Below are 18,681 nucleotides of genomic sequence, written 5' to 3'. Positions count from 1 at the left end.
GCCGATTCTCTTTATTTATCACAGGTTAGCATTTGGTCTGGTGGTGCACGGGGAGGAGCGGGGTTTGGCAAGGCTCAGTGTGTGGCTGCAAAAGGCCTTACAAACTGACCAGTGTGTGTGTGTGTGTGTGTGTGTGTGTGTGTGTGTGTGTGTGTGTGTGTGTGTGTGTGTGTGTGTGTGTGTGTGTGTGTGTGTGTGTGTGTGTGTGTGTGTGTGTGTGTGTGTGTGTGTGAAATAGACAGAGAAAGCTGTAAGGTGTTCACCAACTGACCTGGTGAGTGGACGAAGTAGGCCAGGTAGAGGTCGAGCTCCTTGACGGACACGCCGATGTGGTGGGGCTGGACGCACAGGCCGTGGTTGGAGCACTGGGGCGACTTGACCAGCCGCTCTCCGTCCGTGCTCTCCAGGGGGCTGCCCTTGAACAGGATGACCATCACCAGGTCCAACCGCCACACCTTGTCGGCCTGGCGCAGGCAGTCGATACGGCGGATCTTGCCCTTCTGGTCGGGGTTGGAGAGAACACAACAGGGGGGCTTCTTGCCCGTGATGGTGAGCACAAAGTCCTCACGGAACTCGGGCCGGATGTCCTTTCGGAGCTTGGCCAGCAGCCGCGATGCCCACTTCTGCTTGATCTCGGGCTTCTCACCCAGTAGCTCGTCCTTCACTGCGCGTTCTTCATCCTTTGTCATCCTCTTCTCGTGCTTCTTGAAGTACTTGCGTTTGCGGGCCTGCAGGTTGAACCAGGTGTAGGAGAAGGCACGGACATGGGGGAGAAGGGCCTCGATGAAGGGATGAAATTCATCCTAACGAAGGGAGAGAGAGACAGAGAGAGAGAGAGAGGGTGCTCTGTTATTCTCATGCTGTATGGTGTCATGCAAGCAGCTGAAGATCAGTTATTGAAGATAGAAGAGCGATGAGGCAATTTACTGACATTTTTCCCCAAAGTAATTCCTGTTTTGATAGAATGTTAATGCACTGCCAATAGAGGGGATACAGTTCAGAAACAACTTACTTAGACAGGGCTAGCATTACCAACAATACCACTAACTGACATAATAATGATAATAATCATAATAATCATAATGATCATAATCATATCCAAAATGTAATAATACTGTAGGTACATACATACAATTACATTGCAAATAGTAAATTACTGGTCCTGTCCTTCTTACAAAAAAATATAATCTGAAAACACATTTAAAAACTATATTAAACTGTAATAACAGATGAATTTAAATTTAAAAGACAAAAGAGATTTAAAAATTCAAGTCAAGGTGAGAAAACACTTCTTTTTTTTTACATCCACTGTAAAGGAGAAGTTATTCAGCTATACCATAATACCTTCACTACACATTGCTCAGCGACAATGCCTAGATCTCGCCATAGTGTTCCTGTGCCAGGGTTGCCACACACCGGTCGTTCACCGCCAATCTTAGCCGCCACAAGACCACTGTTAAAATGTGCTGCTAAAAGATCTGCCATACCATTTCCTATCTCTCCTGCTGCCATGCAAAAGAAGTCTAACCAGACTCACATTTCAACAACAAACTGAAAGTGGACAGAAATCACCACAAAAACACACTGCAAGAGGAAGACAGACGGTCTGGTAGTTACCATTTTACACTCTCATCATAAATTTGGCACAAAGTTCAAAATGAAAAAGAATTCTCCAACACTCACAAATGTACAGCAAGTGCTGGTTTGACAGGGTGTAAAAAAATGTGCAGATGAAAAAACTTGTGGGTAAAAAAGATAATTAGCAGAAGATCTCAGGAATCTCCAGTTGTCCACAGTAAGCAGTGGAACAAAGTTAAACAAAACAAGATACTCCCCGGGTGTTCTGGGGGTCACAGCGTAATGCCGCAAAGGATCGCTGGTTAAATCTGGGACGGAAAGACAAAATACCCAAATTTAAAGAGAAGAAAACTAATATTGAAAAATAATGGAAATATGGTAAAAATAGAAAAGGTGAATGGTATTTAAGAACAAAAATTATCTAAATATAACAACTGGAATAGACACACTTAAAATAAACACTCTTCTTTTGCGCTTCCCCCCCCAAAAAGAAGGAAATAAAGCAAAAAAAATCCTTGGCAAAGCGTAATTGGTAGTGGTGTTTGCTCAGATCTGTGGGCCCCGCGTACGACTCAGAGAGACACACACACAGGCGGGGGGGCTGGGGAGTGCAGAGCACAGAATAGGAAAAAAAGGAGAGAACCGAATCAATGTTGGACAAGCGCGTACGACCGTTGGCAAAGCCGAGTGCTGCTTCTTTTTTCCCCTTTTCTCTCCAACTCTCTCTCTTTCTCTCTCTGTTTCTCTCTCGCCGTCTCTCGTCCTCTCCGCGTTCTTTCCCTAACCATTGCCTGAGCCTTTGCCAACACGAGTAGGGCCCACCTATTTGGCAACAAGATGCCTGTAGTCCAGCCAATGCGTTAGCTTCAAGAGCTGAAAGGGAGGGAAAGGAGAAAGGAGGGGGGGTTAGTGGCAAAGGGAGGGAGAGAGCAGGAGAGAGAATGAGCGAGGCAGAGCAAGAGAAGAAGAGCGGGAGAGAAAGAGTGTACGTAGTCCTGTCCGACAGTGCACAATTTGCCAAATCGACAAGTTCCTATCTGACACATAGGCAAAGTTCAGGGGACATGTATTTCTCGTACACCAATCCTAGCTACCCTCAGTCTGCTTCCATCTCCAGTATGGCCGCCATTGCCTCATCTCACTACCCCCACCCTCTCTTTCTGCTTGCGTAACGCCACCTTGGCACAGGATGGCAAGAGAAAACACACAGCTCCAAAATCCCACCAGCCCACAACCAGCAGCTGGTCTTGGATTTACCACAGGAACAAAGAGGGGGAAACAAACCCATCCTTTTTCCCACCCTGAGAGAAGATGCATCAATGTATCACTAGGTGCTTTAAAACCAAAGCATATACAGTACACTGCATGTCTATTACGAAGGGTAAAAGGAGGAACACCAACATATCGAATAGGCAAACGAGAAATACAATGGTGGGAAATGGGTGCTGTTCCGGTACAACTGTCGCTATGGCGCATTCAGCCCAATCTCATCAACACCAGTCCAAAATCAGGAGAGTCTGCAGATAAATCATTGAGCTTTATTTCTCAAAAGCCTCCAATGGCTGTGTCGTCCATGTTTGTGCCTAATAATGAGTGCCTTGCCTCCATGATGCATCTCTTTCTTCTACAACTGCTGGACAGTTTGCAGAGGCGTCTGAATAAGTGGATGTCTTATTGTTCTTTGGGTTGGGTTTGCAGGGTTTGTAATTGCTGCAAAATGGAAGAACGTCTCTATTTCTGGTCCACCATTTGCAACAAAGATGATGTAAAACACATTTGTATTAGTGCACGCTCACTCTGTACTACCGATATAATCTAATCTCTGGTTAATATGCTGCAGTATCATGCACTATTTCTGCTTAATCTTAGAACGATGAAGACAGCATCACACCAGCATTTAGTAGTTGGCTTCAAGATGGTCTGGCTCACACCCATCAACTTTCACAATGCACAATAAAGGACAATATATCCCTGGGTTTCTGTTCAATTTCTGTTGCTTTCTCTAATACCCATTGTTGCAGAACACAATGAGCATCTAACAAAAGACAGACAAAACTGACATTAAAATAAGAGGAACATCTCAACTGAAGATACACATACTTTATAGGGTGAGTGTGTGTGAGTCTGTATGTGAGTCTGTGTGTGAGTCTGTGTGCGAGAGAGAGAGAGAGAGAGAGAGAGAGAGAGGGACAGAGAGAGAGTGCTGAGCAAATATACCTGCATACGTGCATAAAATACAAAGACTCACACACACAAAAATAACAGGATATTGATACAGGGAAAACAAAAGATTAGACACTATCTGGAAATCAAGACAATAGCGGTTTAGGCCTTCATGAAAGAAAGGAGTGGTTTCCAGTACAGGGACCTAAGCAAAGTAGACTATCTGTGTGGTCATTAAGAATTTATAGATGCTACCACTGTGCAACGCTTTGCGGTTCAAAGTCCTTGCAAGTGCATTTTTTTTGTTAAAACCATAATCATCCAGTGAAGCACTACAGCAGATACAATTGAATCATGCAAATATCCCACATTCAAAACTGTGATGTGGTTTTAAAGGTCCAATGAAGCCGTTTCTATCTCAATATTATATAATTTCTGAGTAACAAGTAAGTACATTACTGTGATTGTTTTCAATTAAAATGGTTAAAAATAACAATAAGTTGCAAAGAGCAATTTCTCAAGCAAGAATTTTGCTAGGACTGTCTGGGAGTGGTCTGAGTGAGGAGGGGAAAACTGAAAACTAGCTGTTATTGGCAGAGAGGTTTGGAAATGTCTTCACACTGGTCACACACTGATTGAATCAACATTGTTGCCATTCCATTTGAATGAATTATATTGAACCAACGTGGAATAGATGTTGAATTGACGTCTGTGCCTAGTGGGTTTGCAATTGGTCTATTAACTAATTTACCGCCAGGTGATGTCACATTGCAGGCCAAAACGCCATCCCACCAAAACAGGCTGAAATTTCAGGCGGTCTTTTCAAACAACTCTTACACTTAAAAGGGCAATATCATTATTTTCACAATTTCACAGTATTATTCCACATAGTGTGGAAATATATATAAAACATTTTTTTACTGCACTTGTTCTTTAAGGTGTACAACCTTCATTGTCAGCAGTGCTCTGTTTCAATGATGATCTCCTACCTACCCACACACAACAACAAATAAACCCTCAGTAATGAGCTATATTTCTTTCCTACATATCTTCAGTATCTCCATCTCTTGTTTTCTTATTCAATAATCAATTATGTCAGCCAGCCACTGCTCCCAATGCATTTCTCTCTTTAGAAGCGGAATTTTGAAAACTGCAGCCTAACTCACCTCTCTATAAAAAATAAGCAAGTCCTATTTTCAGCCTCTTAATAGAGTAGGCAGCGCAAATCTGTGTTGGTGATTTATGGTATATCATCAAAATAAATCAATCACAGCACGTAGGGGGCCCACATGGGTAACTGGGGGGCCCTGACTTGATTGGGTAACTGATGAATAAAAAAATTACAAATAAACTGCATAATAAATAAATATGACTGGTCAAGTGTGTGAGTCAGGGGCTGGGTCCACTGTAAATATTCCAAATACACCATAGAGCCTAATTTAGCCATAGAGGATCAATAGTTTCAACAACAAAAAAATAACAGTGGATTAAGTGTTATCACAAGCGCATACAGGTAACTGCCAAAATAAAGGAAACACCAACATAACGTGTCTCAAAAGGGTGTTAGGCCACCAAGAGTTGCCAAAACAGCTTCAATGCGCCTTGGGATAGATTCCACAAGTGGACCTAAACCATGCCAGGAAAATGCACCCCACCCCACACCATAACATATACTTTGTATCCCTCATTTACTCAAGTGTTTCCATTATTTTGGCAGTTATCTGTGTGCCTTCAATCGGGAAGGCCACAGTTTTGCAGCATGCGTGCCAAATATGCAGCTTGCTGCATTGTGGCCATAGACATAGAAAGGTTTCGGAACGTCTTACTCTGGCAATTTGACTGTTAAACTCATTAACACATTAGCAATGGCTGCCAGTCCTGATTTGAATGAGAAAAGCCATATATGGATTATATTTCTATGGTTGGTTGCGGCTGTAGGTTTTCTTTTGCATATTTCGAAATATAATCGCAGGAAGAATTTTCAGATTGGAAAACAAATACCTACTGCTGAAAAGAGAAGACTACTCTCAACAACTCCCAATTTTTTGCGACCAGCAGCACTGTTTTTCAAAGTAGTTCATCTTGAGATAGGCTATTGCCACGACCATCACCGTGACTAGCCTATGGCTTCATTTTCATCATTAGGTGAGTCAGTGTGCCACTGGAAATGTCATTTAGTAGCTTACTGTAGCCTATAACACTACCATTCAAAAGTTTGAGGTCACTTAGAAATGTCCTTGTTTTTGAAAGAAAATCACATTTTTTGGCCATTAAAATAACATCAAATTGATCAGAAATACAGTGAAGGCATTGTTAATGTTGTAAATGACTATTGTAGCTGGAAATTGCCAAGAAACTGAAGATCTCGTACAACGCTGTGTACTACTCTCTTCACAGAACAGTGCAAACTGGCTCTAATCAGAATAGAAAGGAGTGGGAAGCCCCGGTGCACAACTGAGCAAGAGGACAAGTACATTAGAGTGTCTAGTTTGAGAAACAGACGCCTCACGGGCATCTTCATTAAATAGTACCCACAAAACACCAGCCTCAACATCAACAGTGAAGAGGCGACTCCGGGATGCTGGCCTCTCGTTGGCTGGCCCTCGCTTCATACTTGTCGCCAAACCCACTGGCTCCAGGTCATCTACAAGACCCTGCTAGGTAAAGTCCCCCCTTATCTCATCTCACTGGTCACCATAGCAGCACCCACCTGTAGCACGCGCTCCAGCAGGTATATCTCTCTGGTCACCCCCAAAGCCAATTCCTCCTTTGGCCGTCTCTCCTTCCAGTTCTCTGCTGCCAATGACTGGAACGAACTCCAAAAATCTTTGAAACTCATAACACTTATCTCCCTCACTAGCTTTAAGCACCAGCTGTCAGAGCAGCTCTCAGATCACTGCACCTGTACATAGCCCATCTATAATTTAGCCCAAACAACTATCTCTTCCCCTACTGTATTATTTTATTTATTTATTATTTATTTATTTTGCTCCTTTGCACCCCATTATTTCTATTTCTACTTTGCACTTTCTTCCACTACAAATCTACCATTCCAGTGTTTTACTTGCTATATTGTATTTACTTTGCCACCATGGCCTTTTTTGCCTTTACCTCCCTTATCTCACCTCATTTGCTCACATTGTATATAGACTTATTTTTCTACTGTATTATTGACTACGTTTGTTTTACTCCATGTGTAACTCTGTGGTGTTGTATGTGTCGAACTGCTTTGCTTTATCTTGGCCAGGTCGCAGTTGTAAATGAGAACTTGTTCTCAACTTGCCTACCTGGTTAAATAAAGGTGAAATAAAATAACAAAAAATAAAAAAGAGTTGCAAAGAAAAAGCCATATCTCAGACTGGCCAATAAAAAGAAAAGATTAAGATGGGCAAAAGAACACAGAAACTGGACAGAGGAACTCTGCCTAGAAAGCCAGCATCCCGAGAGCTTCAGACTCTTGGCAATTTCTCGCATGGAATAGCCTTCATTTCTTAGAACAAGAATAGACTGACGAGTTTCAGAAGAAAGTTCTTTGTTTCTGGCCATTTTGAGCCTGTAATCGAACCCATGAATGCTGATGGTCCAGATACTCAACTAGTCTAAAGAAGGCGAGTATTACTGCTTCTTTAAATCAGCACAACAGGTTTCAGCTGTGCTAACATAATTGCAAAAGGGTTTTCTAATGATCAATTATCCTTTTAAAATTATAAACTTGGATTAGCTAACACAACGTGCCATTGGAACACAGGAGGAATGGTTGCTGACAATGGGCCCCTGTACGCCTATGTAGATATTCCATTAAAAATCGGATGTTTCTAGCTACAATAGTCATTTACAACATTAACAAAGTCTACACTGTATTTCTGATCAATTTGATGTTATTTTAATGGACAACAAAATGTGCTTTTCTTTCAAAAACAAGAACATTTCTAAGTGACACCAAACTTTTGAACAGTAGTGTATATATATATAAATATATACACTGCTCAAAAAAATAAAGGGAACACTTAAACAACACAATGTAACTCCAAGTCAATCACACTTCTGTGAAATCAAACTGTCCACTTAGGAAGCAACACTGATTGACAATACATTTCACATGCTGTTGTGCAAATGGAATAGACAACAGGTGGAAATTATAGGCAATTAGCAAGACACCCCCAATAAAGGAGTGGTTCTGCAGGTGGGGACCACAGACCACTTCTCAGTTCCTATGCTTCTTGGCTGATGTTTTGGTCACTTTTGAATGCTGGCGGTGCTTTCACTCTAGTGGTAGCATGAGACGGAATCTACAACCCACACAAGTGGCTCAGGTAGTGCAGCTCATCCAGGATGGCACATCAATGCGAGCTGTGGCAAGAAGGTTTGCTGTGTCTGTCAGCGTAGTGTCCAGAGCATGGAGGCGCTACCAGGAGACAGGACAGTACATCAGGAGATGTGGAGGATGCCGTAGGAGGGCAACAACCCAGCAGCAGGACCGCTACCTCCGCCTTTGTGCAAGGAGGAGCAGGAGAAGCACTGCCAGAGCCCTGCAAAATGACCTCCAGCAGGCCACAAATGTGCATGTGTCTGCTCAAACGGTCAGAAACAGACTCCATGAGGGTGGTATGAGGGCCCGACGTCCACAGGTGGGGGTTGTGCTTACAGCCCAACACCGTGCAGGACGTTTCGCATTTGCCAGAGAACACCAAGATTGGCAAATTCGCCACTGGCGCCCTGTGCTCTTCACAGATGAAAGCAGGTTCACACTGAGCACGTGACAGACGTGACAGAGTCTGGAGACGCCGTGGAGAACGTTCTGCTGCCTGCAACATCCTCCAGCATGACCGGTTTGGCGGTAGGTCAGTCATGGTGTGGGGTGGCATTTCTTTGGGGGGCCGCACAGCCCTCCATGTGCTCGCCAGAGGTAGCCTGACTGCCATTAGGTACCGAGATGAGATCAGACCCCTTGTGAGACCATATGCTGGTGCGGTTGGCCCTGGGTTCCTCCTAATGCAAGACAATGCTAGACCTCATGTGGCTGGAGTGTGTCAGCAGTTCCTGCAAGAGGAAGGCACTGATGCTATGGACTGGCCCGCCCGTTCCCCAGACCTGAATCCAATTGAGCACATCTGGGACATCATGTCTCGCTCCATCCACCAACGCCACGTTGCACCACAGACTGTCCAGGAGTTGGCGGATGCTTTAGTCCAGGTCTGGGAGGAGATCCCTCAGGAGACCATCCGCCACCTCATCAGGAGCATGCCCAGGCATTGTAGGGAGGTCATACAGGCACGTGGAGGCCACACACACTACTGAGCCTCATTTTGACTTGTTTTAAGGACATTACATCAAAGTTGGATCAGCCTGTAGTGTGGTTTTCCACTTTAATTTTGAGTGTGACTCCAAATCCAGACCTCCATGGGTTGATAAATTGGATTTCCATTGATTATTTTTGTGTGATTTTGTTGTCAGCACATTCAACTATGTAAAGAAAAAGGTATTTAATAAGATTATTTCTTTCATTCAGATCTAGGATGTGTTGTTTAAGTGTTCCCTTTATTTCTTTGAGCAGTATATATATATATATATATATATATATATATCCTCCTAAGATTATATATATGTATATATATCCTCCTAATATTGTACAATCTGTTGTTGAAACTACCACAACACAAAAACCACATTACTGGTTAGAGGACAACCTGCAGAACACAGTCAGCTACAGTTTGGAATGTTGTATTTTGATTCGGGGGTCACCAAACAAATCGCATATGCTAAGCACCTGTCACTCAGAAACTTATTCCAGTGTCTGCCTGCCAGCTGAAAATCTTTGCCAGTGTGTGTGTGTGTGTGTGTGTGTGTGTGTGTGTGTGTGTGTGTGTGTGTGTGTGTGTGTGTGTGTGTGTGTGTGTGTGTGTGTGTGTAGGCCCCTCCCCCTCCGAAGAAGCAAAGTCTAGTATCCTACTGACATTGCAAACGTGATTCAGAAATTAGGGAGAGAGATTTTTAATTAGAGAAGAATGGATTAACCTTAAGGGTCTGAACAGACATATTTGGCGCCCGTGTGAGGCCTCTAAAACTAAGACGCACGTTGGGTCAATTTGATAATATCATACATATTGGAGCCCCCGTGCGAGGAATCTAAAATAGGATGACGCTTTCATTTTGATTCAGCCTATATAAAATTGAAAAGCAGATTACATAATATACCAAGTTTATTATATACATTGTGGGAATTGTAGACCGGAATTATTGGTGCGTGTGTGCTCTGGAGAATCGCCTCCGTGTTGTGCTCTGACGTAGACAGTGGGTAGCATAAACTATACAGTTCTGTATGAGGGCTGATAAAGCTGAGAAATAGAGCGTTTGGCCAAACGCAGTGCTATTTCTGCCTCCCGCGTTTCAGACGCGTGTTGGCTAGGTCATTATTAATTTCTCGAGCGAGGACAAAGAGCCAGCCGATTGAAATTTAGTAGAGATTAGCTTGACCAGCGATAAGTATCTCTCTGTCTCTCTCGCGTTTCGATGCGAGTAGACCACGGTGCATTTCGTTGTTTGCCGCGAGTTCCGGTTAAAACATCGTCAAAAAGGGTTTGAACATAATACGTTATAAGTAAAACCTTTCCCTTGCCAAGGAATCCTATGTTGTGCATTTTTCAGGCATAAAGTAGCATTAGCTTGCTCGAGATGCTAAGCTAACAAAAGGGAAAACAGCCATTTTGTTATGTGCAACATTGTAAATCCTCCGCCTTGCTGAACGGAAGTCCTGCCCTGGGTACTTCCGCTTGATTTCAGCGTGTGCCAGCAGGGACCTCTGAAGAGTCACCAGTACTTTCCTTCAAGAAGAATTAGTCAGGTGACACTCAAGTCGTTACTCATGATATCCAGACGGATATCGATGTCTTATTCAATTGAACTAATAAGTGAAATTGCCAGATTTACATTCTCAAGTGGATCTTTTAAATAATATCCAAATTGATGAGTTTTCTAAATGAGACATTGTAATCTTTTTCCCACATTAACCTAGATGAATAAACCTCTCAGGTTAATTAAAGTTTAAATCCCAAATAGCCTATACAGGTTTGATTTATCATTAAAATTGATCAATCAGTAAAATGTGGTTTTTGCAAAACCCATTCAGTAATCCAGTACTGACAGAAGTCCCGCCCCAGCGGGAATCCCATGTGGCTTCGGCCCAAGGAAGAAGTGTACCATAGTGGGGAGTGTTCCCAACATTTGATCTACTGTTTACACTTATGATATCCAATCAATGGAGATTGTATGGATTATCATCTCATTCAATTTAATAAGTTAAATTGTTGAACATACCTTAATGTTCTTGCAATCAAATGAGACATTTTTAAACTTCCCATATTAACCTGGATGAAGCAACCTCAGGTTAATTCAAGTTTAATACCCAGATAGCCTACCCAGGTAGGATTAATCATTGGCATTGATTAATTAATTCAATTTGCTTTTGCAAATTCATTCACGTCCAACTTCCACATTACTGGTACAGTACTGATGGTTCGTCAACATCTATAAATAGATTAAACTTGTCTTTGCAGCTTCCAATGAATTCCAAACCCAAACATTGAAAAAATTAGGAACATTTTTCCTCAAAATGTTTCTAATAATGTGCAAGCTACCGAAGGAGGTGGTCACCACTCCTCCGCTAATTAGTGAACCTCCACCCATAAAAGGATTGATCTCTGACCTCAGCAGTGATACCAACCCTAATTATGCCATTAGAAAAACAACAGCCTAAATTGCGAACGCTCTCCAAAATCAACCATCAAACACAGGCTTTGTGACGGTTCTCTCCACTTTAGCACTTATGTATCGCCATCAAAGTTTGGCATCGATCCAATACCACAGTGCACAGCTGAAGCACGTGCAAGACATGGCTAACATGAGGGCAAAGGTGGAGAGAACTGAGCAACTATTGACAAAAGCAGGAAATGAAAACATTCTGCTAGCCGAGGAACTGCATTTGAAATCGGAAGAATTAAAAGTAATTGCAAATACTTATGACGATGAACGAGCACAAACTCTCCAACAAAATCGTCATCTGCAGGAACAACTCGATTTAGCCAAAACTAAATACGATGTAGTCCACTCCAAACTAGATAAATCTGTCGAGTTATCTATAAACAGGAGCGCACAATTTGATAACACGCAGGAAGTTTTGTTGAACGTTACTCAAGGTAACAATGTTCTACTCCAAATTCTGCAGACCAAAGACGATCAGTTGATGAACACAATGACAAAGTTGGATGACAAATCAGCAGAACTTATTGAAGTCGCTGACCAAATGAATGATGAGAGAACTCAGGTGATGAGGATGGAAATATTGATTTCTAAGCAAGCAGAGGAAATCTCATCACTGAATCTCTCGCTCCGTACTCGAGACCTCTATCTGCAAACCATGACAGATAAGTTTGAGACCGAAAGGAGCAGAGGTGACACTCACGTGTCCAAAATCGGTACTCTAAGCGCTCAAGTGGACTCTGCAATGCAGCAGAAGACCACCCTTAGGTACCATCTGGAGGAAGTCCAGAATGGTCACACTCTACAGCATGACTACCCATCCAAGCAACCGGAGTCCGGTACTCAAAGGAGTGAAGACGATAGGTTTCAGACATTGCCTCCATCATGTGTCCCTCAGTCTTCTCCTCTTTGCCATTCGGCACTGAGTAATATGGAGCCTCTCGGCCAACAAAGCCAAAGCTTGGCTTCTCCTCTTGGCCTGTCGGCCCCAATTTCTCCACAGGATGAAGCCAATCCTCTCCGCCCGCTTGGCGCGGAATACCTTGACAAACTCGTCAAGAATTTCCCCACCTTTGACCCCGTTCCAGGTCAGCCAAACGATACTGAGACGTTCCTAGCTGACATAGAGGACGCGTTGGGTGGCTACCCGAAAGCTACGGGTTCTGACAGGGTTTACCTGTTGAAGCGAACGTCGAATAGACACGTGACAAGGTTCATTCGCCTACAACAGCAACACGTGCTAAATGACTACGCTAAACTTGCCACAGCTTTGAAATTAGAATTCAGTGATTCTGCGACTCGCAAACACGATAGCTCACTGGCTAACACGGTCAAACAAGCTCGGAACGAACACCTACAAGCTTTCTATCATAGGCTTCGTTCAGCTTACTTTGGCCTACTCACGGAAACAGGAATGGAAGAGCTGTTACCATTCAAACAAATGTTTCTGTCGAACATGTATCCCACCTTCATTACCTACTTGGGCCCTGCAGCCCACGTTGGCTTGCCTATCTTACAACTCAGAGAGCTTGCAAGCACAGCTTTTGAGGCATCAAAAGCTCGCAACTCTAAGAGCCCTGACCACTCGGTTTTGAAGTTTGACCAGGAGCACTCACTCCAGTTAGAGGGTGCATTATCAGGTATTGGAGCGTCGAGAGATGACGCACCACAACAGTTTCTACCACGAAACCATGATTCCAATAACCGCCGCGGTCGAAATAACTGTAAAGTACGTCGCCTTCAAAACGACTACCGCTACAATCGACCTGTTCGCTACGTTCCTGCACCCAACCCACACAAAGTGTCAGAGCACAAGGGTAACAAAGGGTTGAAGGACGACCAAAATGTAGACCAATGTTCTCCAGAAGTCCCACTACGGGAAGAACTAAAGCGAGAACAATTTGAGAAAAGGGTAAAAGATAAGTCACAAGGACTAGACGGGGAATTACCGGACACCAGGTCCGCAGAAATTAACACCCATAGCAAGGACGTTAAAGTTCAAATTTCTCCCGCTCTCATTCAAGACCCTATCCAGGGCCCGCTTGATCAAGAAACAAGCCCCCGGGCTTTGTCTGTAGACTCTGATACAAAAGTTGCGAAGAAAAAGGTCAAACGCTTCGTTAAAGCCAAGCCCACTCAAAATCGGAAAAGTCAATCTGCTTCCACCTTGAACAGAAATGGCACATCACGTCATTGCGAACGACCACTCCACTTTGTGGGGAATATGTCCACTAACCACGAATCTAAACGGCCATACCTGGAAACAGTCCTGGAGGACTGCTTAACTTGTCATGCGCTAATTGATTCGGGTGCGACAATATCACTCATCTCTCAAACATTGTTTGATGATCTCAAAAGGGCTTTGAAGCCAACTAAACGTTGGTTAAAAGTGGAACGATGCGAAACTACACTTCGAGGGGTCACTCAGACTACCTCGCCTCTCACGTTGAGAGTCATGCTGAAACTACACTTCAAGGACGTATCGCTCGTTCACCCTGTGTATGTTACCAGCCTCGAAAGTGTACCCCTGCTACTTGGAGCAGACTTGATGGATCGGTTACTCCCATTGATGGATTGGAAAACCAACCAGGTATGGTCACAGGCCACAGTGCCTTCTCCACTGACCACACTGTCTTCCCCTAACGCTAGCTGCAATGCAGTCATTCACGAGGGGTATCTGTCGAAAGCACCCCTTGGGAAAAAGACGTTTAGGAACCTCTTGGTGCAGAATCCGATCCAAGGAGATATTACAATATCTCGACACATTCCATCAGCCAATCTGATTGACCATTCTTTTCATGATTTCGAGCCAGCTGTCTCTGTGAATGAGCAGCTTCCCTCCTCCTTGCAGTTGTGCAATACGGTAGTTGAGATGAACTTCTCTTGCCCTTCGGACACTTCCGCAAGCACTGCGGCCGTCTCAGCAAGAAAAACATTGATACGCAGAGTACACTCTGCTTCCGATGATACACCTTCTTCTTTGTTGGGGACTGTCACCCCTTACAATGACACTAATGGCGTCAGTCCAGCAACTGACCCGATGACTCCCACTGGTGAAACACTATGCGATATCACAGACCGATATCCTCGTCTCAGTTTGCAGGTACTGAAGAGGTTGCCACACGCGGACGCGGTGGTGACTGACAGACCTCGACAGCCACTGAGGGTGTTGAAGCACAAACACCAGGAGATTTGGTTGAAAGGTTACAGCCATTCTCATAATAACGCGGCCACTGACAACTCGTACATAGGGTCCGACCTTTTCGTTTGCGCCTCGGACACCAACACCACCCGCTGGTGGGGGGGTCCCGAGACACAAAGGGGGGAATAGTAGCCCAGACCCATGATGCGCCTCATCGAGGCCGGTGGGGGGGGTCGAAACTACGGACAACACCGTACGAGGCCGCCAGAGCATAAATCAAATCTAGTTGTAAACTCCCCTATGAGAACAGTGAGGAGCAGACAGGCCCCTAGACGGGGATTATCTTAGAACACATCTAAAATAGTACAGAGGTGTACCACACTGGTCGTAAAGGAAGTCCAATGGACTTGTCCACCTCCAAAACAAATGGCAACAATAATCATTCCTTGCCATGTGTAGGTTCAACTACAATACAACTAGTAATATGCTCCAATCATGTGTTCCGGTAGATAATATTTCAGAATAAATCGGTAGGACAACTGGCAAACCAGTGCCAATAACCCAATCAGTCCAGCAACACTCAGTAAGAGGATTAGTAACCTCACAAGTTAAATTGCTATTGATAATAGCGACATGGGAGTCACTCAGAGTGCAACACGGGGAAGGGAATCTCCATTGCACTCTTCCAATGGTTAACACATGCCACTAATAAATAGAACCCTCCATTCATGAAAAAAGTTATTAGAAGTCACGAACCATGATCACACCACGTACGACTGGTCTAGTACTTCCGTCGTGAGGTTAGCTCCTCCGTGGATAACATAGCTATGAAATAGACTTCATACCTACCGTCACTACAATAGTGGAAGACACCATGACTTGTAGAAAACTACTACAGACTCCCTTGACACCAATTCTGACTGACCTCCAGGCATTGACCTGAAAATTACCTGACTACGTCAGACTCATTCTGAACAAGTTGTAATCTGCCAGGATACTTCGTTATCTTCCCTTGACATGCGCGATTGTGTAAGCATAAACGCACATGCACAACGGAACATCCAATTAGGATTTATGCTAGGATCACTTAAGGGTCCAAGCAAAATACCAGCCTTAGTAAAGTTGAACATTTACTTCTAGGCCTTTGACTCTACAGCACTCACCAGTTTTCTAACCAGAAGTCCATAGGTCATCCCTGTAGACTGCCCAAAACTAGTGCCTTACAGCTGTAGACTTATCATATAGTTGTCAACTTAGGATAGTACCCTAAGCGCCACCCCGCAAATTAGGAAAGCCCTAGATATGACATTAGACAATGCCATGATAGGGTCATTTTGCAAAGACCATGGACGTAGATAGAATACAGTCCAATTAGATGATTAAGGTGGCATATATTTTGTTTTGTTTACGCTTTCATTCATTTTGTTTCATTTTCTTCGGCACATAGAAAGTGATAGAGCCACAAACAACTCCCCCATACAACCATCAGTTAGTGCCACAACGCCGCTCATTTGGGAGGAAATGTAATGATATATTTCATGAGTGTGTGTGCGTTGTTAACATCTGCCTAAGTTACTGCCCAGATATTCCAGTCTGGACGACCAGACGACGGGTCCGGAACGGCGATCCCAATCCGGACATCCGTTGCCGAGCCATGGAACGGACATCTTCATTTGCAGACACCCTACCCGGGTCGACCGCCAGATGGGGACCACAACGATGATCCACAACCAGGACAACCCACGTTCATTTTTATGTTGGTTTACAACATGTAGGTTAATCGCAAGATTGAACCCAACATGGGGGGACTGTCATGACGTTGGCCTGTGGGTAAGGTTTATGACCCCCCCCCCATAAATACCTTTCTCCCTTCCCCTCTCTGACCCTACTGAAGGACTGCTGTCCTGAAGGACTGCTGTCCTGTTAAATATAGAGAGTCTGGGAACATCAAACAAATGGGGAAAGGAACCATATTTTGGTAATAAAACCAGTTGGAAATATGCTTGGGAACGTAATGAGTATGGATGTCAGTTCGGTTGTCATCTGAGACATTATGACTGATGACAGGACGACATAAACTGTACCTGAGAAAGTATACACCCTCTAGTTATCAGAGTAACATGGAATTGTTATGCAATTGAAATGTTTGATATTGAAATTGTTTGTTAGGAGATTAAATGTAATTTTAGCTTCCAAATGAGAGAATTGGGTTTTCATAAGGAAAGTGCCCTGCTTGATCAGTGGCCCACCCCTGTGAAGAGACAGGGGTTATAAACGATGAAACACATCCTTCCCCCTCTCCACTATATAAGCCTTTGACGAAAAGATAACCACATGTTCCAGTACGTGAGGTCTGCAGCCTCTACGTTAGAAGGACACACATGTCAAGTACAGAACTAAGCCAACCTCGGCGTGAGCTTTGGTGGCGAATGGTATGAACTTTGAGCTTATTCACTACAGAAGTGATACTTCCTAGCCGTTGAGTTAGCAGCGGCCGCTGTAGACGTGGGCTAGGAAAGGACAGACGACGGATCCAGTCTAACAAACAGACGAAGATACCACCACGTATCTAATGTACCACCAGAGACATTCTTCCGAGGACAGGAAGATCTGTTGGCCAACCTGGCCAGCATCTACGACCAATCTACCGAAGCGCAGCTCAGAGTAAATATTTATTGCATTTTCCTTTTCCAAATGGGCGGTAATTTAGAATGCATAAGATAATGTATTTATGATAGCATAGCTGCTGTTTCTTCATTCCTAAGTCTTCCCGCTCTTTCATTCAAGCCCAACCCCCTTTCCTTTGTGTAACCAGCCATCATGTATGACATCATTTGTATTCGGTGTATTTGTAATTCTGTGTGATTAGTTTAGGTATTTAGTAAATAAATAATTAAACCCAATTTGGTATTGCTGATTCAACTTGTTAGCCAGGGTTCGTGAAGATAGCCAAGAATTTACAACTTTCATTATGAGACTGAAAATAAGATAAGGGTTAATATTGACTGCTACCGATGTAAAATATTACTAAGTATTTTAAGAGTTTATTCGGAAGATAACGGCTCTATAAACGTTCTTCCGTGGTGCCCCGACTTTCTAGTTAATTACATTTACATGATTAGCTTAATCAGGTAATATTAATTACAGAGAAAGGATTTTATAGGTTAGCATGTCATATCACTTAATCCGGCATAGCCAAAGACACGACAAAGGCAATGCTACCAAATACTAATTGAGTGTATGTAGACTTCTGACCCACTGGGAATGTGATGAAAGAAATAAAAGCTGAAAGAAATCATTCTCTCTACTATTATTTTGACATTTCACATTCTTAAAATAAAGTGGTGTTCCTAACTGACCTAAGAGAGGGAATTTTTACTATGATTAAATGTCAGGAATTGTGAAAAACTGAGTTTAAATGTATTTGGCTAAGGTGTATGTAAACTTCTGACTTCAACTGTACATGAATTAGATATGGAAAAATAATTCTAGATCTTAATTTAGGATGATAGTAAATGATGCAAACTCACAGGTTTCTTCAATAATCACATAGGTTATATTTCTCACTAGTTTAAACATTTAAAGATTAAAAAAATGTTCCTGAGCACAATTTAACCAGGAGCTCTAAACTAAAGTCTGTGCAGCAGGCTGAGCGTTTGACATCCCTCATATAGAGACAGTCAAATTGCAGCACAAGGCTTGCAGCAAGTAGCTAGCATTTCTTTATGAATACAATTCATTCAAATGGTGCCAGAACACTTTACTGTATATGAAACATTCTATTAGCTCTCTGTTGCAAATCATGTTAATAACTTCATCAGATGTTTCAACTGACAAATCCATCCATGCATTGTGAGAGTAAAAACATAAAACCTATAGACCTTTAACATGAATAAAACACCAACAGTTATGTTGTTCACAGCTATATTTCTGAAACTATTTGAAACCTTAGGGCCTAGGCCTCTGCCTTCACATTGGCAACATATGCTAGCCTACATTGGCACCTTGTTACATTCTCCAATGAGCCAAGGTACAGTCTATGG

At 43.2% G+C, this 18,681-nt stretch overlaps 1 protein-coding gene across 15 annotated transcripts in view; it reads right to left on the bottom strand.

Moving 5' to 3' along the window:
- LOC106601192 (nuclear factor I/Xb) overlaps window positions 1-18,681 on the bottom strand; it is a 138,870-nt gene that overhangs the window by 85,032 nt on the left and 35,157 nt on the right. For 7 of the 15 annotated variants that reach the window (XM_045720384.1, XM_045720381.1, XM_045720382.1 and 4 more), the window contains one exon: window positions 272-803. In XM_045720384.1, coding sequence (XP_045576340.1) covers window positions 272-803 — 532 coding nt within the window. Of the gene's footprint in view, window positions 1-271; window positions 804-1,344; window positions 2,369-18,681 lie in introns of those variants that run through there. The other 8 variants (XM_045720379.1, XM_045720390.1, XM_045720385.1 and 5 more) reach the window with 3 other exon arrangements.

Source organism: Salmo salar, chromosome ssa06 (genome assembly GCF_905237065.1).
Source record: "Salmo salar chromosome ssa06, Ssal_v3.1, whole genome shotgun sequence".
Taxonomy (NCBI): domain Eukaryota; kingdom Metazoa; phylum Chordata; class Actinopteri; order Salmoniformes; family Salmonidae; genus Salmo; species Salmo salar.
This window is presented reverse-complemented; position numbering and strand designations above follow the sequence as displayed.